The sequence below is a fragment of the Galeopterus variegatus genome, unplaced genomic scaffold (assembly GCF_000696425.1).
Source record: "Galeopterus variegatus unplaced genomic scaffold, G_variegatus-3.0.2 Scaffold904, whole genome shotgun sequence".
Lineage (NCBI taxonomy): Eukaryota > Metazoa > Chordata > Mammalia > Dermoptera > Cynocephalidae > Galeopterus > Galeopterus variegatus.
In genome coordinates, this window is record NW_007727015.1 from 141,606 (window position 1) to 165,595 (window position 23,990).

General features: G+C 40.0%; 1 protein-coding gene across 1 annotated transcript in view; it reads left to right on the forward strand.

The window, feature by feature from the left end:
• The first annotated feature begins 1,057 nt into the window (after positions 1-1,057).
• The window catches only part of BBS2 (Bardet-Biedl syndrome 2), a 35,497-nt gene continuing 12,564 nt past the window's right edge, over positions 1,058-23,990 (forward strand). The window contains exons 1-11 of the mRNA XM_008573331.1: positions 1,058-1,174; positions 5,036-5,263; positions 9,615-9,740; positions 10,190-10,252; positions 11,194-11,271; positions 14,546-14,650; positions 14,734-14,820; positions 21,611-21,746; positions 21,992-22,131; positions 22,979-23,123; positions 23,208-23,379. Of these exons, the coding sequence (XP_008571553.1) occupies positions 1,058-1,174; positions 5,036-5,263; positions 9,615-9,740; positions 10,190-10,252; positions 11,194-11,271; positions 14,546-14,650; positions 14,734-14,820; positions 21,611-21,746; positions 21,992-22,131; positions 22,979-23,123; positions 23,208-23,379 (1,397 nt within the window). The remainder of the gene's footprint in view (positions 1,175-5,035; positions 5,264-9,614; positions 9,741-10,189; positions 10,253-11,193; positions 11,272-14,545; positions 14,651-14,733; positions 14,821-21,610; positions 21,747-21,991; positions 22,132-22,978; positions 23,124-23,207; positions 23,380-23,990) is intronic.

Here is a 23,990-nt window from a genome sequence, read left to right on the forward strand (position 1 = left end):
TATGTCACTTTCTTTTCTTTGGCTATAAATATGACCTGCATGTGTGGTGGGGTGGAGCATTCTGATGCATATTTGGTGTAGAGTGCTGCCTGGTTTTAGAATTGTTTAGAGTTCTCTAAACATTTTCTTGGTTTTATATCTGTCAGGTGGTCATTTACTGTGGTTGACCAAGTTCTTGCCTGAATGTCACTTTCTCAGTGAGGTGTCTTTCTACCATTCTATTTAAAATTGCATTCCCTCTAACTATCCCTTCTTCCTCTCCTTACTTTTTTTCTATAGTGCTTGCCACCAAATGACCTACTACTGTTCTTCTTGTTCTTTGAGAGCATTGGCTTATCTTTTTACTGTTATTTATCTCTATTGTCTAGAACAGTGCCTGACATACAGTAGGCCCTCAAAAAAAAAAAAAAAAAAAAAAAAAAAAGAATGGTCACGACTTTTCAGGTATGCATGTTTGCATTTAAAAATATACGGGAGTCTTACAAGGGGCACAGGACTATTTAAACGTGAGTCTAGAGCGTGTATTTCTTCTTTTGTAAAAATGATTGGTATGTTTAGTGCAGGTAATTGCTGTGATTTTGCCTCGACATAACAACGGCTAACGCAAAGGACAGTAGACACTCAAGAACTATTTCTTGAATTAATGACCCTTTGTAATGGGGTAGCGGTGACTGGAGTCTGCAGGGGTGCAGCTTGGCTGTGGTGCTAGAAAGGGAGTGCACTGGTTCAGACTCGGCACGACCACTGCAGACACGCTAGTGGAACTGGATTTAGCACAAGACAGTTAAGCGCCCTGTATCACTGAGAGGAGCAACTTCAGCCGCAGCCTTGCACGGAGTCTCGACTGCGCAGCCGCAGAAGGGGCTGGGCGGGTCCGCGCAGTCGCAGAAATAGGTGCGGCAGAAGAGCGAGGTCGGTCAGCCTCTTCTTCGCGCCGGGCCTGTGGCCACCGGGGCCGGGAGGATCTTGTCTCCGTGCCCCTCACCGGGGCGGGTGAGGCCGGCTCCGCTGCGCCGGCCTCGGGCTGCCAGCCCCTTTCCCCTGAGCCACCGCCATCATGCTGCTGCCAGTGTTCACCCTGAAACTGCGCCACAAAATCAGCCCCCGCATGGTGGCCATAGGGCGCTACGACGGGACTCACCCGTGCCTGGCCGCCGCCACGCAAGCGGGCAAGGTAACCGCTCCCACCCGCACAGAGCCCGGGCGCCTCGGGACCCCACGACTCCGCGGGCCGCACCCGCTGATCCCGCTCCGACCCCGCCCCCCGCCCGGGTTTCCCGGCAACCGGTCGGTAGTCACCGGTAGCTGTCCATCGTGCCAAGAATAAGGGGGTCTTTCAGGAACGGCTTTTCTGAACAGTTGACGTTTTCTTGTCAGACACTTGGATTCGGACAGTGTTGGGAGTCCCTGGACAGATAGGGAGCTTAGGGAGAAGTCCCCACAAGAGAAGGGGCTTAGCCAGGCTTAGCAGTAATAGCAGATCTCAGATTCAAGCTCAGGGCCTCTGCCTGTCACTTGGAGCTATTTACACTCTCTCACACTACTTTACAGGGAAAAAGAAAAAAAAATAATACTGAGATCCCTAAATTAAATGACTCAAATTGCACTTTTGCATTTTGTCCATGTACATTCAGGTCTTTGCCCGTAGTTTGTTCACTAAGGATTTATTAGGTACGAACTCTATGCCAGGTACTGTGCAAAGTGTGAGAGTCGCAGAGAGAAAAAAGACATGGTCATTTAACATTGACCAGACTTCTACTGAACGCCTCTTTTATGCTAGATGTTGGGAATTCAGGGATAAAGTTGGAGTCCCTGCCTTCAGAAAGCTTATAGTCCTGAAGGACAACAGACAGGCAAATCATGGCGCTGTGTGTTGATAAAAGTATGCCCAAAATACATGGAATGCAGTGATACCAAGGGTAATAACTTCTAACACGTACAAAGCCTCATTACATTAATTATCTCAGCATCTTTGCTGCAAGGCCAAGAGCAGCAGCATAGCACAGGTGTGGATCCCGGCTCCAGTAATTTCATAACCTTGGGCAAGGTACTTAATATTATTACCGAACGCATAGGGTTGTGAGGGTTAAATAAATTAATACATGTGAAGCCTTTGGCATATAGGAAGCGGTCACTCACTAATGGCTAGCTGTGATTACTTTCTTTTTGTAACTTCCACTTTAATGATTAGAAATAGCAGTTCAGAGAGGTTTAAAGCAGTGCCTGAGGCCACTCAACTAGAAAATAGTGGAAGTGAGATTAGAGTGCATGTTCTTTGACCCAGTGTGGATTTAATAAGCTGACATTTATGTAATGACAATAGTTTGAGGGCTTACTACATGCTGGGCACTGTTCTTAGCTCTGCAAATGCAATGGTGAATGTGACAGACAAATTTTACCCCCTTAGAGCTTACATTTGAAAGGGGGAGCCAGACAGTTGACAGAATATATAGAAATATCTCCACAGGAGGAAAAAAAAAAAGATGGGGATGATGGGAGCTTGCTATTTTAGACAGGGTGATTAGACAGACCTCATAACATTTGATCAGAGGTTTGAAAGAAATGAGGAAACAAACTCTGCAGAAATGTGGGATAAGTGCTTTGTAGGCAGAGGGGATCAGCAAGTGCAAAGGCCTTGAGGTGGAGATATGGTTGGAATGTTCCAGGAATGCAGGAGGCTGCTGGGGCTGGAACGGAATGAGGGAAGCTGGGAGGTAGCCACGGGCCAGATCATTTGACACTGTATGCTGTAATAGTAAAGACCTTGGATTTTATACTGAGTATGTTGGGAAGCCACAGGGTTTTGATAAAGCAGGCAATGGATTTGCTTTATGTTTTAGATAAAGGATAACTCTGGCCAGTATTTGGAGGATGTACTGCAGCAGGATGTAGGGAGATCAGGTGGAGGTTTCTGTGGAAGTCCTTATATTAGAGTGTGACCTAGAGTGGGAGTCAGGAACACTTGATTCTAGGGCTGTTTCTGAAGCTGGCCAAAAAAGAAAAAAAAAAAAAAAAAGAAGGTCTTGTGTCCTATGTAATTGGATAATTTGAGTTCAGGACTTTAAACAAATCTGAAAAGTTCTGATATTTTATCTTGAGTATTGAAAAAAAAAGTAGTAATATTTTATGATCCAAGTAACACATGAATATATTCTTCTTTAAAAACAATTAAATATTCCAGTTAAGGTTAAAGCCCTCTGACAGCTAGGGCCTGGGTTTCTAGAAACAGGACTTCATCATTACGTCTGGGACCCTGTTTTGAATATGGAGCTGACTCTGGGCTTAAGCAAGCATATTTTAAAAAGGGGTTTCTTGCAGGATGAAAGTTAGTGCTTTCCTCTGGGGACATTTTTTCTCTCACCATGGAGCTAAGGGGATCAGTTGAATTTGTATTGTCAGCAGCACCCTTTCAGCTTGAACAAATGTGTGAACTTCAGTTAGTCCTTTGGAAAGAGTCTAAAAAATAGGCACTGGGAGTGTTCCATTTGTCATGTGACTGAGCTTGGCCTTTTCTTTGCCTGAAGGGACAGGTGGGTCTCCCGGGGTACTTTGATTTCCATGTGCAGAGAACAGCAGGTGGGGAACTGAGAAGTCTCACTCCTGGGACTCTTATTCCTCTTAGCAAAAATAGCAAACTCTTTCTATTCCAGTAACAATGAATATGGAGCGCATAAGTTATTTCCCTTACTTTTCTTTCTCAACATATCTAATTACTAGAAAACTCTATAAGAATTCTTTTGTTCAGAACTGTTAAAAGGAAGCGTGATGTGGTGGCTAGAACATAGGGTAGGGAGCACACCAGGCTTCGTGTCTTAGTCCTGTTACTTGCGAGTCTCGAGACCTTGGGAAAGGGCCTTAACCCTTCTGGCCTCATCTGTAAATCGGGTTGGAGTGAAGATCAAATGCAATTAATGCTTATAAAAACATGTTATAAAGTGTCACACAAATGAGAACATGAAGGCAATATTCAGTAGTTGCACACATTTTCTGTATGTTTCTGTTCTGTTCTTTTGAAAATTATTGTTTGTTCAATAGGCTATCTTGTGTAGGTAATAAAATTAATCCTGTTTGGATTTATACCAAAGAAATGAACTACTCATTTAAAATTAGCTAATTTTAGAACTACAAGGGGTTTAAGGGATCTCTAGTCTAATGTTTCCCATACCCCACCTTTTTTTCATATTGTCCCCCATGGAGCTTTTTTTAGATGATGAAGATTTCCCCAGTGAAATTTTAATACCACAGATATACTATAGATCTCTTTTTGTACTATGGTCCTGAGGAGGGCCACAAGCCATTCTAATATTTAAGATTCCCCCACCTCAAACCAGTTACACATCTTAGGAGTGATATTACCCTTCTTGAGAATGCATTTTCTAGTCCAAACCTCCTTTTTACAGATGAAGCCCAAGGAAGTTGAATGATTTATGCAGACACACAGATGATTGTATTGATGATAGTTGAAATTGCTGAATTTATTATATTTGGGCTAATTACTTAATTCTTTGTGTTGTATAAACTACGATGGCCTTCAAGAAACTCGATTTATATGACTCAGTTTAAGTTTGTAAAACAGATTTACTAACTACCAGACTGTTTTAAAGGTTAGGAATTGAATTTATTAGGTGCGTAGATAAAAGATACTAAAGGAAGTGTTTATTCTGTTTTCTGTGATCTTGGGGTATAGCAATCACATTGAAACTGGTCGCAGCTTCCAATAGGTTGATCAGGAAAAGGCTGGTTTGTAAGGGTGCTTTGACATTCTGCTGGTGGGTAGCATGTAAGGTGCTCTCGTAAGCAACAACTAGGTCTTGTTCATTGCCTTTCTTTAGAAGACGAAGAACCACTGGATTTCTATATTTTGTAATGACTAAAAGTCGGCTATGCACAGAACTGTGTATGAATGTTTTAAGTTTTGTAGGAGATCTTATTAATGTTGATACCTATTGATAATGTGGTTCTTCTAAAAAATGTGTGATGTTAATTTTATGTTCTTGGTATTTTAAGGGAATGTAATTAACTATTTCTGTTTTAGGTTTTTATTCATAATCCTCATACACGGAGCCAGCATTTCAGTGCATCCAGGGTGTTCCAGAGCCCCCTGGAGTCTGATGTTTCTCTTCTCAACATTAACCAGGCAGTCAGCTGCCTGACTGCAGGAATATTGAACCCTGAGCTTGGCTATGATGCTCTTTTAGTGGGCACACAGACTAACCTTTTGGCTTATGATGTCTACAATAATTCAGATTTGTTCTACAGAGAGGCAAGTATAATCCTTTATAGCCATAAAATTCCCTTTACTCATTAATATCCATTGGTTTTTTAATGTTTGGAAGAGATCAGGCATTTATTTTGGTGTGTTTAATATGTGGCTGTTATAGTGTGGTTAAATAACAAGCAAATTTTGTCATTTACATCTGCTTTATGTACTTGGAATTTATTTATTTAGTAATGGTTGGTGATCACTTGGTGACACTCCAGCTTGTCTCTATGAGGTATATCTGTGGTGCCACCATCTGTCGCGATCTCCTATTGAGAATTCAGCCAAGATATAGGGAGCCAGCAAACAGGTCTGGTGGTCTTGCATTGAAGTTTAGTACAATAGTTTTTAGAAGCCATTACCGTAGCCTGCCATCTTCTGGGTACTGCAACTTTAATACCCAGGTAATTCATATTTTTATAGAAAAGATAGGGAAACAAAAAGAAAAAAAAGTACCCATAATTTCTTCTAGAAATAACACTTAACTCTTGAATTTATTTACCCAGATTTTTTTACTAAGTATATATGAGTAAAAATTTTTACAAAATGGGATCATACTATGTACATGCAGCCTTTTACTTCATTTTCCTGTAACAGCTTTATTAAGATATAATTTACACACCATACAATTCACCTACTTAAAGTATACAATTTAGTGGCTTTTAGTTTATTCAGAGAGTTGTACAACTATCTCCATGATCAATTTTAAGCATTATCATTACCCCAAAAAGAAACCTCATACCCATTAGTAGTTACTCTCCATTTTCCCTTAACCTTCTAACCTTAGCCAACCAGTTGTCTACTTTCTGTCACAATAGATTTGCATATTTTACACATTTCATAAATATGGAATCATATAATATGTGGTCCTTTGTGACTGTCTTCTTTTTTTTGGCATAATATTTTCAAGATTGATCCATGTTGTAGCATGTGTCAGTACTTCATTCCTTTTCATGACTGAATGATATTCAATTTTATGTTTATACCACATTTTATTTATCCATTCATCAGTTAATGGACATTCCATTACCTGGCTATTACATGTGGGCTTTTCATTCAATAATATATTGGGAACATCTTTATATGAAGTTACTGTATATCCGTGTATCATTCTTCTTGACTCCATACTATTTTATTGTGTTAATGTATCATAATTTGTTTAACCAGTTCCATATTGTTGAACATTTATGTTATTTTCATTGTTTCTGTATTACAGTTGATAATGTGATAAGCATATATACTTGCCCACTTCTCTTGATTATTTCTTAAGATTCAGTTCCTAGAAATGCAAATGCTTTTCTTTTTTATATTTTTTAATTGAGGTAAAGTATACATACAGTAAAATGCACAAACTTAAGTGTTAAGATTCAATGAGTTTTGATTCCTATAACCAATACCCTCCATAAAAATATAGAACATTTTTATCACCTCAGAAAATATTGTTGGGTCCCATTCCAGTCAATTCCTATTTGTTGTAGACAATCACTGTTCTGATTTCTATCAGCTTAGATTAGCTTTTTCTAGTTTTGAACTCCAAATGAAATAATACAGAGTGCACTCTTTGATGTCTGGTTTTTTTCATTCAAATAATGTCTATGAAAGTCGTCCATGTTATGGCACATAACATTAGTTCTTGTTATAAGACCAGGACAAGGGTTTGGATCCCCATATTTACTAGCCTTCAAAAATAAAGCAAAACAAAAAAGTCAGTAGTTCTTAGTGACAAAATGAGTTATAAAAATATAGTATATTCCATTATATGAATATACTACAATTTGTTTATTCATTTTCTTGGTGATAGACAAGTGAGATGGACATTTGGTTTGTTTCAGTTTTGGGCAATTATGAGTAAAATTACTATAAACATTTTTGTACAATTTTTTTTGTGGGCATATGTTTTAATTTATTTTGGGTAAGTACCTAGGAGTGGAATTGTTGGGCTGTATGGTAGATGTATGATTAACTTTGTAAGAATCTGACAAAATGTTTTCCAGAGTGGTTGTACCATTTTATACTCCCATCAGCAGTGTGGGTGAGTTCCAGTTGCTCTACATTATTCGTCAACATTTGATGTTGCCAGTCTTTTTAATTTTAGCCATTTTAGTACATGTGAAATGGTATCTTATTTGGTTTCATTTCGCATTTCCCTGATGACCAGTGATATAGAGCACCTTTTCTTGTGCTTATTGCCCATTTATGTGTTGTCTTTTGTGAGGTGTCTAAGTCTTTTGTCTATTTTTTTATTGGTAGTTTTTCTCTTTATTATTGATTTGTAGACATTCTTTGGATAAACAATTGTCCCTTGGTATCCATGCAGGATTGGTTCTACGACCTCCAAGGATAATAAAATACACACAGATGCTCAAGTCCCTGATATAAAATGGCATAGTATTTGCATATGCACATACTCCTATGCACATCCTCCCATATACATAAATCATCTCTGGGAGAAAATATTTGTATTGTATTAGGTACTTATAATATCTAATACAATGTAAATAGTAGTTATACTGTATTGTTTAGGGAGTAATGACAAGGGAAAAAAGTCTGTACATGATCAATACAGATGCAGGTTTTTTTCTGAATATTTTTCATCCATGGTTGTTTGAACTCACAGATGTGGAACTCATGGATATGGAGGACCAACTGTATTGGATATATGTTCTTTGTCAGATTTATATATAACAACTATTTTCTCCCAGTCTGTGGCTCATCTCAATAGGTATGTGTCTTTTGATAAGCAAATGTTTTCAATTTTGATGAAGTCCAGCTGATCAGTTTTTTTCTTTAATGGTTATTTTCTGTTCTTCCAAGAAATCTTTGCCTACTTCATGATCACAAAGAAACTCCTCTTATGTTTTTGTCCAGGACTGAAATTGAGTTTAGGACTGTGTTAGTCAGGGTTCTCCAGAGAAACAGAACCAATAGGATGTGTATATATATATAAGAGGAGGAAGGTTATTTTAAGGAATTGGCTTACCTGATTGTAGAGCCTCGCAAGTCAAAAATCTGCGGGATGGGCAACAGGCTGGAGACCCAGGAAAGAGTTGATATTAAAGTTCAAGTATAAAGGCAGTCTGCTGACAGTATCCTTCCTTACTTGGAGGAGGTCAGTGTTTTTTCTATTAAGACGTTCAACTGATTGGATGAGGCTCACCCACATTGTGGAGAATATTCTGCTTTACTCAACGTCTACTGATTTAAATCTTAATCTCATTTAAAAAATACTCTCATAGACACATCTACAATAGTCTTTGACCAAATATCTGGGTGCTGTAGCCAATTTGGCACATGAAATTAACAACACAAGGACTGAGCTTTACAATTGCTGAGTCAAAAACCTTTTTTAAATGAGATTTTTGATAGATATTGCTAAATGGCTCTCTAGAATATGAAAGTGCCTTTTTTACCTCACCTTAACCAACAATGGATATTATTTTTTTTCATTGCTAATCTGTAAAGTGAAAAATATATTGTGAAAATGAACGTTTTTCATGTTTGTTGGCTATCTGTATTTCTTCTCTAGTGAATTTCCTGTTCATTTTTTTCCCCTTGGGATGTTTACTGTTTTTGTATTTATTTGCCTTTTATTAACAAAAAATATTAACTCTTTGTCTTCTACATTGCAGTTATTTATCCCAGTTGATGAAGTTTACCTTTTAACTTTATTGTTTGGTCGATTGGCCATCTAACAGTTTTGATTTCTTCTGAAGTCTTTTCTTTCCTTAACAGCCAATCTTTTCTTTATAGCTTTCCTACTTAAAGATTATTTATGTAAGGATTATAATTATTCTGTACAGCGAACAGTTAGTGTTTACAAAGATGTCCTTGAATATTCTAAAAACAAATTAAATTATGCTTATGTAATTTATTCAAGAAGTCTGAGATATTAATTCTGGATGGTGAGATTATGGATGTTTGCTTTATTCTTTGTACTTTTTAGTAAGAGAATTGGGTAATAAGTATTAAAAATATTTCTATCCAAAATGATTAAAATAAATTACAAACTTGGGGGTTTAAAGGCACAAGTCTTGATTTTCGGGAGAATTTACCTGGCAGTCCTAGAGAACCCTGGATTATCATAGCAGCTTAGTATGAGAGCTGGGGTTTTGAGTTTACCCTGGATCTATGCTCATCCTTGCAGAAGCCACCGTTACAGGCCTCAGTGGACAGCCCTGGCTGCCCTCACAGGAGACCATGTGGCTCCTTACAAATGATAACAGAGGAATTTGAGTATCCAAACAAGAATACGCATATACACTAACTCCAGTGTGCCTGCACGTCATTGTATCTGAGATTGTGTCTGTATTTGTTTATTATGTGGATTATATGAAATTATTTTTTTTCTTCTTAGGTAGCAGATGGGGCAAATGCAATTGTGCTGGGGACATTGGGAGACATTTCCTCTCCTCTTGCAATTATTGGTGGAAACTGTGCTCTGCAGGGTTTCGATCATGAAGGAAATGATCTCTTTTGGACGGTATGAAGAACAAAACATTCTTTTTGGTATTCTTAAGTATTTCTATTGCTAATGTCCTTTAGTTTTCCTTTTTATTTATTTATCTATTAAAAAATGACCAGTCAGGGTATCTTAACCCTTGACTTTGTGTGTCAGCACCATGCTCTCCCAAGTGAGCTAACCGGCCATCCCTATATAGGGATCTGAACCTGTGGCCTTGGTGTTATCAGCACCACATTCTCCCAAGTGAGCCATGGGCTGGCCTGAGTTTTCCTTTTTTTTAACCACTGACTGTAGTGAATAAAAAACAAAATAGAACAATATTTATAATTCTGTACATTAAAAAAGGATATGGGTAATGTGAATAACATCCACTGGTGGTTTGTATAGTCCTCTCCATCATGTAGCTAATATATTTGGATTAAGAGAAAAAAAGATGGCGTATTAATGATTTTTGGTTTTATTTTCAGGTTACTGGAGACAATGTTCATTCCTTGGCCTTGTGTGACTTTGACGGTGATGGGAAGAAAGAGGTAGGTGGGGGAGGAGATACCTCTTTTCTGGGTTTAGCTGAATAAATTTTCCCATGATGGCGACATTAGTGTGGAGACCACTGTTAGCTTCTCATGGCTAATTTTTGTGCTCTGTTGCCTAAATAATGAGCTAACTTGTCTCATTTGTCTTTTTCCTCTCCTTTGAATAATAAATCACTTGTGTTTTCTAATACAAAGATCAAGGCCATAATGTTTCAAAGACAGAGGAGAGGGGAGAGAGTGCAGAACAGTTGATGGGACCTCAGTCATATTCATAATCTTAATAAATTGCTCCTGATGCTTTGAAACCATTTTAATAAGTTTTCAATTTTGGCCAGCTTTTTCAGGAACTGAAAAGTTTTAGAGACTAGCTCTTATTAGCCTTGAAATTATTCTTTTTATTTTTTAAAAAATCATTTTTTAGTTGAAACTTATTGATTGTGTGTATTTATGGGGTACAGCGTTATATTTTAATACATGTATACAATGTGTAATGATCAAATGCCTTGAAATTATTTTAATGGTTACTCTAGACATTAGCTTCTTGAACATTCAGTAGGTGTGAAGTGCTGTGTTGGACACTAACTTACCCCTCTCTCATCCATGGTTGCTGAGCTCTGGTGTTTAAAACTGGGCCTCTGCAGGCAGGGAAAGTTGCTAAACCAGGCAGCATTTTCAAGTGCTCAGTGAAAGAACATATTCTGGCAGGATGTGCAGCCCACATGGCAGGATAAAATCTGTAGTAGCCACTTTTTCTTCACTGACTTATTCTGTTGACCCTCCCATTAGAGGGAACCTTCCTGAGCATCGGATTATTGGGGGATTGGAACTCCTAGTGGCAGTATCAGCATACAAAGTACTATGCAATTTTTTGTTTTATTTTTGGGAATTTTGCTGTGTTCACTTACTAAACTACATGTGTATGGTCTTTCCCCTTTCAGCTTCTTGTTGGATCAGAGGATTTTGACATCCGAGTTTTTAAAGAAGATGAGATTGTGGCAGAAATGACAGAAACAGAGGTAAAAAAAGGCCACCTCAGGGGGCCGGCCCAGTGGCGCACTGCTATAGTGCGCCGCTTGGGAAGCGCAGAGGCGCTCCCGCAGGGCTCGGATCCCACATACAGACCGGCCGCTCACTGGCTGAGCGAGGTGCGGGAGCAACACTGAGGGTTGCGATCCCGTAGCCGGTCCCGGTCTGGTCCGGGCGTGACACTGAGGGTTGCGATCCGTTGCCGGTCAAGAAAAAAGACAAAAAGGGAAAAAAAAAAAAAGGCCACCTCAGAATTGTGGTAACTTTGGGCAAGATAAATCTGCAGAGTCGAATGTAACATCAAATGAGAGTGCTGGGGCTTCTTCTCAGAACCCAGATGATTTTAGGATGAAAACTGGGGGGGGTTAAACAGACCTATATGTTACGGAGAAAGAAGCATTTAAAAATCTTATATTAAGATATATTTTGAAAAGACTGATGAAATAGCGAAAAACTACTGAGTATAGTTGAGTAAATAAAGGCATTTCTTTTAATGAGTTAATACAAGTAAATAATAATAATAAATAGCAACCATTTTGTTGTGAACCTATTATATGCCAGGTACTGTTCTAATTGCTTTACATGAAGTAACTCATTGAATCCTTACAACAACCCTCTTAGGAAGGTATTATTATTATTTCTATAGATGAGGAAAATGATGTTAAGTTTTTTTGTTAAGTTAGCAAGGTTACAGCTATTAAGTGGCATGGTCAGGATTTGAAATTTTGTGCCTCCTGTTCCTCCTCATCATGTGTATTAAATGAGATTGAACGAAGTTCATAAATGAGATTTGTATAATTTTTTTCTCTTCAAGCAAATTAAGTACTTAGGCACATTTCTGTATGTAAACTTAGAAATTAGGCATTAGAGAACATGACCAATTTCTTTGTGATTAGAGTCACTCATGTAATTGAACCTGAGATGTTTCTCAGAGTTCAAACTTCATTTTTTTAAAAGTAATATTTAAAGATTACCTGTATTCTTTGTAGTTTTGACATTCTTAGGATATTTATTTCCTGCTAATTTTCCAGGATTGGGCAAGACTGAAACAGAAAAACGAATTAGGATATTGTGAATTAAGGAAGAAGTGGATAAAGAAGCAGTGGTTTGTGAACATTGTAAATGGATAGAAAGAAACCAGTAGAATGGAGTCTTAGGGATTAGAATGGTAGGATTCTGCAAAATTTAGTCGGGTGGTATTTGGGAGTGTGTATTAGGAAAGCTTGGGTGCACTGGCCTCAAAACTGACCTTGACCACTTGTCCTTAAATAACTTACTTCTTGCCACTTATAAAATCTGTCTAGGAAGGTCTAATTTCTGTTTCCTTAACTACAAAAGGAGATTAAAAAGCAAAACCTGCATATTGATATACAAAGTGTTATCAATGATTTTAACTATGTAGTTTTATCCTATAGCGAGAGTCATAGGTTTTTACTTAGCCCTACTATACTTTTTACATATTCACAGTTATAATGTGAAATGACAGTTGTGGACAGAGAAGAATCAATGGGGAGAATTAGTGCCAAAAGCAGCAGTCTGAAGATGTGTGTCAATGTACAGGGTTCTATTTTATGTGTATGTGCTTTTGTGTGTTCTCTGGAGAGAGGGTCCTTTGCTTTCATTAGATTCTTTTTTTTTTTTAAAGATTACTGGTAAGGGGTTCTTAACCCTTGACTTGGTGTTGTCAGCTTCACGCTCTCCCAAGTGAGCTAATCGGCCCTCCGTATATAGGCATCTGAACCCGTGGCCTTGGTGTTATCAGCACCACACTCTCCCAAGTGAGCTAATCGGCCCTCCGTATATAGGCATCTGAACCCGTGGCCTTGGTGTTATCAGCACCACACTCTCCCAAGTGAGCCACAGGCTGGCCCCCTGCTTTCATTAGATTCTTAAAGGAATTTGCAATTTTCCCACTCCACCACCGCAAAAAACAACTTGAGAATCACTGGCTCATCAGTGCTGTGTCCTACGTTATCATATCCCTTCTGTTCCAATTTGCAGTAAATCTTTCCCCATTTAGTGGGAATCATTCAAGTTTTTTGGGGGATTTCTGTTTATTGTTAATACTGGATGTAAAGGGAGTGCATTCTTTGAAACACTTTTTTCCTAAATCCTAGAAAAGGAGAGGAGAACGGTGAAGTAGAGCTAGGGATTTGAGGGTACTTGTTGGTCCTCTAGTCCACAAAAGAGAGAAATGAATGAACTAAGGAAGCACTAAAGGACCTGGGTAATCTGGGGCTAAATTTATGAAAATACAGACTGTATAAAATTGTTCATTTGCAGAGCCATTTTCCTGTCCTCTTGGTTTGGTTTTGCTCCTAGCTCATATTCTTTTCCTAGATCAGCAAAATCATGATTCATTTGGCAGTTGAACAGTACTAAGTAGTGCCAGAAGAATGCCTTGAGCTAAATAATTCAGGGTCCTACACAGCACTTTTATTCAGAGTTAAGTGAAGTGGGTGGTTTTGTAGAAAAGCTGTAGGTGTACAGGAAATTATATAACTATTCTGTGCTTTATACAGCTTATTTCTTAATATCTCTTGTTTTAGGGTCAGAATTAGAAAATATATCTGCAGGACCATAGATATCGTTAAGCTTTGGTTTTAACTTTAAAGGACAATTTTGTTCAATATCTAAAATTTTATTTTTTTAAGGATGTTAAATCCTCAGACTTATAAATATTTCTGCATAGTATATGCATTTTGTATATTTTTACATACTATGCAGACCCACGAGCTTGGGTTTTTACTTTTCAAAGGATTCTGTCTTCTTTCTTTTACCGCTAGTAAACAATAAGTTATATCATAGAAAAATATACACATAAAAGTTAAATATTCAATTGTGGATTGTTATAAATCCTTTTAAAATTTAGACTGTAGGACATTATAAGTTAAGAGAATTGTAATAATCATTAAAACCCTTTGGGTTAGTGTGTATAACATCTATTGTATGTATTCTAGATCTTGTGTACTTATTATTTCCTCCTTAATCCCTTGATATTATTGCTTTTTAAATAATTTACTAAAACTTGCCACATAAGCTTGTATAAAACATCAAACTTTGTGAGTTTATTTAAATTTGATTATGCAACTCTGAAATAGCTGAAATATATCATAGAGAAGAGAATATATTCCCCACTAATGGAAGTGCATTTAAATCTAATTTTCACTCAGTTGTAGCAAGGCATGCAATTTTATAAAGAATACATCACATTAAATTGAGTCTTAATGAAAAATGTTGTATTTTTATATATTATTTTTGCAGATAATCACCTCTCTTTGCCCCATGTATGGCAGTCGGTTTGGCTATGCTCTTTCCAATGGCACGGTTGGAGTTTATGACAAAACAGCTCGATACTGGAGAATTAAAGTTAGTATGATTCGGCCTCTGATATTCAGGAACCTTATACTTATTGAGAGACTGCTGTACTAATTACTGGAATTCTTTTTCAGTCTAAAAATCATGCCATGAGCATTCATGCTTTTGACCTTAATTCTGATGGTGTGCGTGAACTGATAACTGGTTGGTCCAATGGGAAGGTAAGTTTAAATGGCAAAGTTCAAGTATAATTCAAAGTTATAATTTTCTGAGGTGTATTGGCTGTGTGACTTAAGATAGTAATCTGGGAATATAAATGAGTTCGTTGGCCATGTTTTCAAATTTAACTTCATAATCTTTCAACATTAGTTCTTCCTGCTGTTATAGATGTAAAGGTACAGAGTGAGTGAGTAAGCCCTATTTGGGGGAAATCTTCAGGGAGATTCTTTCTAAATCTCTTCCTTGAAGGACTGAGAATCCATCAATCAGGTTGATTCTAGGAATAGGCCAATAAAAAAAGGAATTTTAATAACCTAATAATGTACTATTTGAATAGCTCTTTTCTAATAAATCTTCAAAACTTACTGAAAACTTAGAATTAATGGGAAGAATCATGTTAGCATATTGTTTTCCCAGCTGTAACTTCAAAATAAAATCCTTTTGCTTTCTTTCCTCTTTTAACTTCAAATCAAAATTTTCTACAGTCTTTTGGCAAGTCAGGATTGTCTTGTTAGAAACTGCCTAAGTAGGGCCGGCCCGGTGGTGCACTGCTACAGTGCGCTGCTTGGGAGTGCAGTGGCGCTCCCGCCGAGGGTTCGGATCCCACATACAGACCGGCCGCTCACTGGCTGAGTGAGGTGCGGGCGCAACACCGAGGGTTGCGATCCCGTTGCCGGTCACGAAAAAAAACAAAAAGGAAAAAAAAAAAAAAAAAGAAACTGCCTAAGTAGGGCCGGCCCGGTGGTGCACTGCTACAGTGCGCTCCTTGGGAGTGCAGTGGCGCTCCCGCCGAGGGTTCGGATCCCACATACAGACCGGCCGCTCACTGGCTGAGTGAGGTGCGGGCGCAACACCGAGGGTTGCGATCCCGTTGCCGGTCACGAAAAAAGACAAAAAGGAAAAAAAAAAAAAAAAGAAACTGCCTAAGTAGCTGCCAGATCTCCATGGATACTATTTGCCCTAGCTTTCTGTCAGTGTTGGATTGCCTGAAGGGGAGCCACTAATTCCTGTCTTTTCTTTGATTTTTCTTTACTTTTGGCCAGTTTCTTGTAGCCTTCCTTTGGTGTTAAGTGAACAGATAACAGCTGTTATGTTGATTCCTGCTTTCTCCACTTTGTATTGTGTTTGGTATGGGTATTAAAAATTATAAGTGAAGACTGTGTAGTTGCTTATTAAGAAGTTCAAAAGTCTGTAAAAAAGGATGTCTTAGTCAATTTGGGAAGTGATAACAAAATACCATAGACTGGGTAGCTTATAAACAACAGAAATATATTTCTCACAGTTCTGGAGGCAGAGAAGTCCAAGATCAAGGCACTGGCAGATTGAGTGTCTGAGGGCCCATTCCTCATAGATGGGCCTCTTGCCACTGTAACTTCACATGGTGGAAGGGGAAAAGGATATCTCTTGGGACTCTTTTATATGGTCACTAATCCTAGATTAGCAGAGCCTTCATGACCTAATCACCTCCCTAAGGCTCCACTTCCTAGTTCCATCACCTTGAGTGCTAGGATTTCAACATATGAATTTTGGGGGTGACGCAAACATTCAGACCATGGCAGTGGACCATATTCTGAGGGAATATAAATTATTATGACCGATTCAAGAATTACAAAACTACTAGACCTGAGAAATTATCAGAAGTTACCTGCAAATATGACTCTGGACCTAGATGTTTTTATAGTTAAATGCTTTCAAAATTTTCAGGGATTTCTATCATATAATCTGTTGCAGAGCATAAACAAAGATAAGAAAATTATACAGTTCATTACATAAGTGGAAAAACTGATTATCTACTCTTAACAGAAATATCATAGAAAAGAAACATATATAGGGAGGGAGGTTTCGGTGATGGGACACAATAATCAACTACATTGTATATTGACAAAATAAAAATAATAAAAAAAAAAAAAAAGAAAAGAAACATATATAAACCCAACTGCTGAATGTAGGTGCAAAAATACTAAATGCTGCTAACCAATTAACTTTGTCTTTTGTATGTCATTTGTTGAGTTGGAGGGCCATCCTCTCCTTTTAGGGCAAAACTTCCATTTGTTTTTTTTTTTTTCCTTTTTGTCTTTTTTTGTGTCCGGCAACAGATCGCAACCCTCAGTGTCGCGCCCGTACTGGACCGGGACCGGCAACGGGATCGCAACCCTCAGCGTTGCTCCCACACCTCGCTCAGCCAGTGAGCGGGAACCAGTCTGCATGTGGGATCCGAACCCTCGGCGGGAGCGCCACCGTGCTTCCCAAGTGGCGCACTGTAGCAGTGCGCCCCCGGGCCGGCCCCAAAACTTCCATTTGGATTAAGCAAAAGAGCAGAATATCCACAGAAATAATTTGTAGTCCTTCTTAGCAAATGAACTTTCTTGTTTGCTAAATATGGGAATGCAGTGCCAGAAGCTGTTACGTACTTAGGTTTTGACTAGAAAGAAGCAAGCTCAGTTCAATCTAAGTTAGAGGGTTAGGTTAATTTGCTAAGAGCTTTGGTAGATACACAGGCCTTTCATTACTTCATAGGCTTTAGTATTCGTAATTTTCAGGCTTACATGATGTTGTTACAAGTAGCATGGATAGGGGCCGGCCTGTGGCTCACTCGGTAGAGTGCGGTGCTGATAACACCAAGGCCATGGGTTCGGATCCCATATAGGGATGGCCGGTTCGCTCACTGGGTGAGCGTGGTGCTGACAACACCAAGTCAAGGGTTAAGATCCCCTTACCGGTCATCTTTTTAAAGAAAAAAAAAACAAAACAAGTAGCATGGATACTTGACTATGATATACTCCAGGCAAGGGGTAGGCTATAACCTAAATTACTTTTTTATTGCAAAGTTTAGCTCAGAAGGATGTTTAGGAAAAGACAAAAATAGTAAATGGCATTGATCATTGAAATGATTGCTGTACCGGATTTTTTATAGCTAGCCTTTTGTTGATAATACCAGTGTCATTGCCTAGGACAAAATCATCATTTTAAATGATTGTCATTCATTATTGTTTCTGAGATGCATTTGTTTCTGATCAGTCAGTTATTTATTAGTCCTATCTCTTGGGAAGAGGAAACTCAAAGAGGATAGGAGAGCTCTCTAAGGTATCTGAATGGTTTTTATGTGGAAGAGGGTTGTTGTAAAAGGTTGTATGGTGGAAGATTGGGCCAACTCTGCATTTTCCAAACTTTAGATATAAATATGTTTTATACATTTATATGTAATAAAGATATATTTTTTTATTGTGGCAAAACATATATAACAGAATTTTTATTTTAAGCGTTTTAAATATACAATTGTGCGAAATTAATTACATTCATAATGCTATGTAACCACTACCTTTATCGATTTCCAAAACTTTTTTGTCATCCTGAACATAAACTCTGTGCCCATTAAGGAGTAACTTCTCATTATTTTCTCCCTCCCCCGCCTCCATTTCTGGTTTCCTCTAATCTACTTCTGTCTCTGAAGTTTTTTTTCTTTTAAATTTATTTTTCTTAATGGACCCATGATAATTGTATATATTTATGGAGTACAGTGTGATATTTAGGTACATTTATACTGTGTGCAATCGTCATATCAGGGTGGTTAGCATATTCATCACCTCAAACATTTGTCACCTCTTTGTATTGGGAACATTCAGCATCCTCTTGACTAGCTACTTGAACTTGCACAGTAATTTGTTGTTGACTCTCGTCTTCCTATACTGCTGTAGAACAGTAGATCTTATTCTTCCTGCCTCTCAACAATTTTGTATCCATTGACCACCCTCTCCCCATTCCCCCCACTTCTTCCCTTCACCAGTCTCTAGTAACCCCTATTTTACTCTCTACTTCTATGAGATCAACTTTTTTAGCTTCTACATATGAGTGAGAACATGTGGCATTTCTCTTTCTGTGCCTGGCTTATTTCACTTAACATGATTTTCTTTAAGTTCATCCATATGGCTGCAAATGGTAGAATTTCATTCATTTTTCTGGCTGAGTAGTATTCCATTGTGTATATATACCACATTATCTTAATCCAATCAAAACATAATTTTTATACAGAGCTAACATTTATTGTGTACTTCTCTGTGCCAGGCCCTGTGCAGAGTAATATACTTGTGTTAACTCCTTTAGGCCTCATTACAACCCTGTGAGGTAGAGGTAATGTTATTTTCTTCCTGTTCTGGTTATTGATCTCCAGATGAGAAAACTATGGCAGAATGGTTAGGAAACTTTCCCAAGATCCCATAGATAGTACATTGCAGAGCTGGAATACAAACTTGAGCAGTTTAGCCATGGAGCCCAAGCCCTTTTGCACTGTACTATCTGGACTATATGTACTCCCTTTCAGCAGACCCAGTTCTTCAAATGAAATATTGTGTGAAGGCCAATATGTAAAATAGCTTTTATTTAAAAAGAAGAAAGCACAGCTGGTTGAAGCCCCTTATAGTTTCTCTTGACCCCAGCAGTCATAGATATCTTCTGAGAAGTTTCAGGGCTTCATGGAGTACTCTTGAAAACTGCTTTAAATGACCTTTTTTATTTTAATTGAATCAAAATTGATTATACATATTTTGGGTGTTGAACATTGAGATATGTTGATTAAATCAATATTACTAGCATATAATAATTACAAATCGTAATTATTCTTTATGCCCCTTGTCCAACCTCTCCCCTTCCCCTATTACCTCCCCCTCCCCCCTCTAATTGCCCTAGATTTTTTCTCTCCTTCTGAAAGAATAATGGTTACTCTGTTAACTTGTTGCCTAGATGATATGTACAATGCTGAGAGATGTGATCAGGTCCCCCGATATTATCATAGAGCAGATGCTTCTTCTGTCACTGTGAAATGGGTTTTGTGGAAAGAGACATCCTCTTGGTCCCCTTCTCCATGGCCTGGGTCCCTGGGAGGGCCCTGAAGTACTGGCACAGCACGCCTGGTTGTGGGAGGAGGGTCCGGTCCCCTTATCCATGCCTCAGGTACCCAGGTGGGCCCCAAGGTGCTGGTGTTTTGTGCTTGGTGTGGGAGGAGGGTCCAGTCCCCTTCTCCTTGCCTTGGGTCCCTGGGTGGGCTCCGAGGTACTGGTGTTGTGTGCCTTGTTGTGGGAGGAGGGTCTGGTTCCTGGCTCCATGCCTTGGGTCATTGGGTGGGCTCTGAGGTGCTGGCATGTTGTGCCTGGTTGTGGGAGGGTGGTCTGGTCCCCTCTCCATGCCTCAGGTCCCTGGGCAGGCCCTGAGGCACTGGTGCAGTGTGTCTGGTTATGGGAGAGAGGTCTAGTCCCCTTCTCCATGCCCCAGGTCCCTGGGTGGGCTCCGAGGTGCTGGCATGTTGTGCCTGGTTGTGGGAGGGTGGTCTGGTCCCTGACTCCATACCCCAGGTCGCTGGGTGGGTCCCAAGGCGCTGGCTCAGTGTGCCTGGTTGTGGGAGAGAGGACCATTCCCCTTCTCCTTGCCCTGGGTCCCTGGGCGGGGCCCAAGGTGCTGGCATGTTGTGCCTGGTTGTGGGAGAGAAGTCCAGTCCCTGACTCCATACCCTGGGTCCCTGAGTGGGCTTCGAGGTGTTGGCATGTTGTGCCTGGTGGTGGGAGGGTGGTCTGGTCCCCAACTCCATACCCCGGGTCCCTGGGTGAGCCGCAAGGCACTGGCTCAGTGTGCCTCGTTGTGGGAGAGAGGTCCGGTCCCCTTCTCCTTGCCTCGGGTCCCTGGGCAGGCCCCAAGGTGCTGGCATGGTGTGCCTGGTTGTGGGAGGGAGGTCCAGTCCCCTTCTCCATGCTTCAGGTCCCCAGGCTGGCCCCGAGGCACTGGTACAGTTTGCCTTGAAGTGGGAGTGGGGTCTGGTCCCCAGATCCAAGCCTCCAGTTCCCAGGCAGGCCCCCAGGTGCTGGTGGTGTCCCTGGGCCGGAACTAATTTTTTGTCCTTTGCTTCTAACACGGGGGAACTTCCTGTGGGAAACAGTACTTGAGCTGTGTGGTTGTTTAAATTGCTACTTTGCTGCTGTTTCCCTAGGGAAGGCTTTTTGTGCAGCTCAGGGCTTAATGGTTGACTTTATAGGTACTTCTGGCTCTCTAGAGACCTGATGGATCTGTGTTCTGTAGAATCTCTGATCTGGGCCTGAGTTTTTTCATCAAACTGCACCCCATGCAATTCTGCATTCCTGACCAGTCTCCTCTGAGTGGTCCTGTGCTGATTGGGGAGCAGATCAGCTGTCCTTGCTGTGTCCCAGTGTTCCCCTGGTGGGCACGTCTGCCCCACCGCCCGTGCTGCAAACACTTCCCATGGGATGGGCCATGCGCTGGTCCCTTGTGATGACTCACCAGCCTCTGAGTGGCTCCCTTTTTTCAGTTGTTCTGGCTCCTCATTCCTGCGTGGGTCCACGGGAACCCTATTAGTGGTCTTGCTGTCCTGGAGGCCGCCAACGCCCTCTTCTCTCCTGCTGCCTCCAAGTAACTCCATGTGAAGGGCACAGTGGCAGCTTCTGCCGGCTCCTGCTCCATGTGCTCATCAGCTCGAGCCCTAAAGCAGCCATGGCCTGAAATGCTCAGAGCAGCTTTTTCTTTCTCTCATCGTAGTTTCTCCCTCCTTTATGAACTCTCTAGGTCTTTCCTCTTACCCTGAGCTCCAGCGGCCCTGGCTTGGCTGATGTTACATTTTTATAGTTGTAAATTGGTTGATTTGTGGGAGAGAGTGGTGCTGCGGATCGTCTATTCCGCCGTCTTGATTGATACCCGCTTTAAATGACCTTTAAAGCCAATTTTTTTTTAAGTTTTGTGGTTTTTGAAAAAACTATAGCATAAGTGACTTTTAAGTTCTTGTTTTATTTTTAGGTGGATGCTCGAAGCGACCGAACTGGGGAGGTCATCTTTAAAGACAACTTTTCTTCTGCAATTGCTGGTGTGGTAGAGGGAGATTACCGGATGGATGGCCACATACAGTTAATCTGCTGTTCAGTGGATGGAGAAAGTAAATTGGAATGAGAAAACGTTTTGAAAAGTCAAGTTTTCAATTTGATTGGGTCAAAATCCTAGAAAATTCTACTATTAAAGTATTTGTACTAAGATCCGCTAGTTCTAATAAATTCACCTAAGTTGGGGAGACAAGAACTTAGGTTTTTTGGTTTTAAGGACAGATAATTGATGACCTAAAAGTTGACCTGACTATACTTGGGATATTCCTTAGTCTAGTGAGGATTTTTTCCTTCTGTTCAGTCCGGGGCTACCTGCCAGGCACGGCTGAGATGAGGGGGAACCTCATGGACACCAGTGTAGAGCAGGACCTGATCCGAGAGCTGAGTCAGAAAAAACAGAATTTGCTGTTGGAACTCCGTAACTATGAGGAAAATGCCAAGGTAGGTTCTAAGGTGAAAGGGAGATGGAATCTGAAACATTGAGACTGACCGGGAGGTGGGTTGGCAAATGTGGAAGAAGAATGAGAGTGTCAGCGTCGGCTAGGATGTGGGCTCCATTCTCCCCACCAGCCCAGCAGAAGCACAGGCTGCTTCAGCCTTTTTGCTAGAGTCAGCATTGAGAAGGCATGTATCCTTTGATCTTGAAATTCCATTTTCAGGCAGCTAAACTATAGAAATATTTGCATGAATGTTCAAAGAAAGACATTTTACTGCAGCACTATTTGTAGCAATGAACAGCTGGAAGCAATTTAAGTGTTCAGTAGTGGTAGGGAGTATGTGCTGGGGAATATTGAGCAACTCAGAAGAATAAAGTACATATATTTAGACTGATAATGGAAGGATGTTTGTGATATTATTAAGTGGAAAAAAGCAAGAACAATATGCATGCTTATTTATCTTTTTCAAAACCAAGTAATATAAAAATTGACAATTACAAAAAAATGTGTGTGTATGTACACAAAACTGGCTGGAGGGTGCTCTGGGGAGTGGGACTTTAATTTGTCCTTTCATGCATTACTATATTAAAAGAAGAATGCAAAAGAAATGTAAAAGTCATGATGGGGTACAGTGGACCATAACCACAGAAAGGGGCAAGTGTATTTTCCCACAGGGCCAGGTAGAGCAAGGGAGCACTAATGAGGTGATTTCTCTGAATTCTAAACCATCAGATTAATATCATAAAATGATGCAGAGTCTGTCTTTTGAAGATGAGTAGCCATATTGTTTACAGTTGACATTAGATCACTGTTTTGGTGATTAAGTTGTAAGTGAGAGGGGTATTTTGCAGGCCGAATTGAGTGGTCCACTGAATGAAGCTGATGGGCATCGGGGCATAATCCCAGCAAATACCAAGCTCCACACTGCCCTCTCAGTCAATCTGGGGAATAAGACTCAAGCTGCTCATGCAGAATTGTGCATTTCCACTTCTAATGGTAAGAAATTATTTACACCTGGTGTTTGTAGGCACCTTTGCCATCTTGGAATAGTTCTTGAACTGTTTTCCTTCTTCCTTGCAGATACCATCATCCGAGCAGTATCTATTTTTGCAGAGGGAATTTTTATAGGTGAAAGCCATGTGGTACACCCCAGCATTCATAACCTCTCCAGCTCCATCCGCATCCCAATTACACCTCCCAAAGATGTCCCTGTGGAACTGTACTTGAAAACGTTCGTGGGTTACAGAAGCAGGTGACCCTTTGCAAGCCATAATTCATTTTGAGTCAACACTTAGAAGAGGGCAGGATCTATAGATTTTCCATTATGCCACAGATTGTGTGGGGCCTGAGGAGCCAATTATTGATTCTATCCACCCAGTCAGGGTTTCCCATGGCCTTTTATTTCCATAATTTGAAATCTGTTAAAAAGAGCGAAATTTCAGAAAAGGGTATGTAAGTTTATGTTATATTCTGTTTTTATTCAGATGATCTCACAGTCACAAAAGTTTTAAAAATATGTTTAATTGATGTTTGTCAATTTGTAGGTTTGGCCAATAAGACTATAGGGGTTAGAATGCGCCTTTAAGGGCCGGCCCGTGGCTCACTTGGGAGAGTGTGGTGCTGATAACACCAAGGCCACGGGTTCGGATCCCTATATAGGGATGGCCAGTTGGCTCACTTGGGAGAGAGTGGTGCTAACAACACCAAGTCAAGGGTTAAGATCCCCTTACCAGTCATCTTTAAAAAAAAAAAAAGAATGTGCCTTTATATTAGGCAGAATATATATCATATATATATAGAACCTCAGCTGTTGAAGAAAAAACACTACATTTGTTGAAGATGAAAACCTTTTTAGGCCAGCCG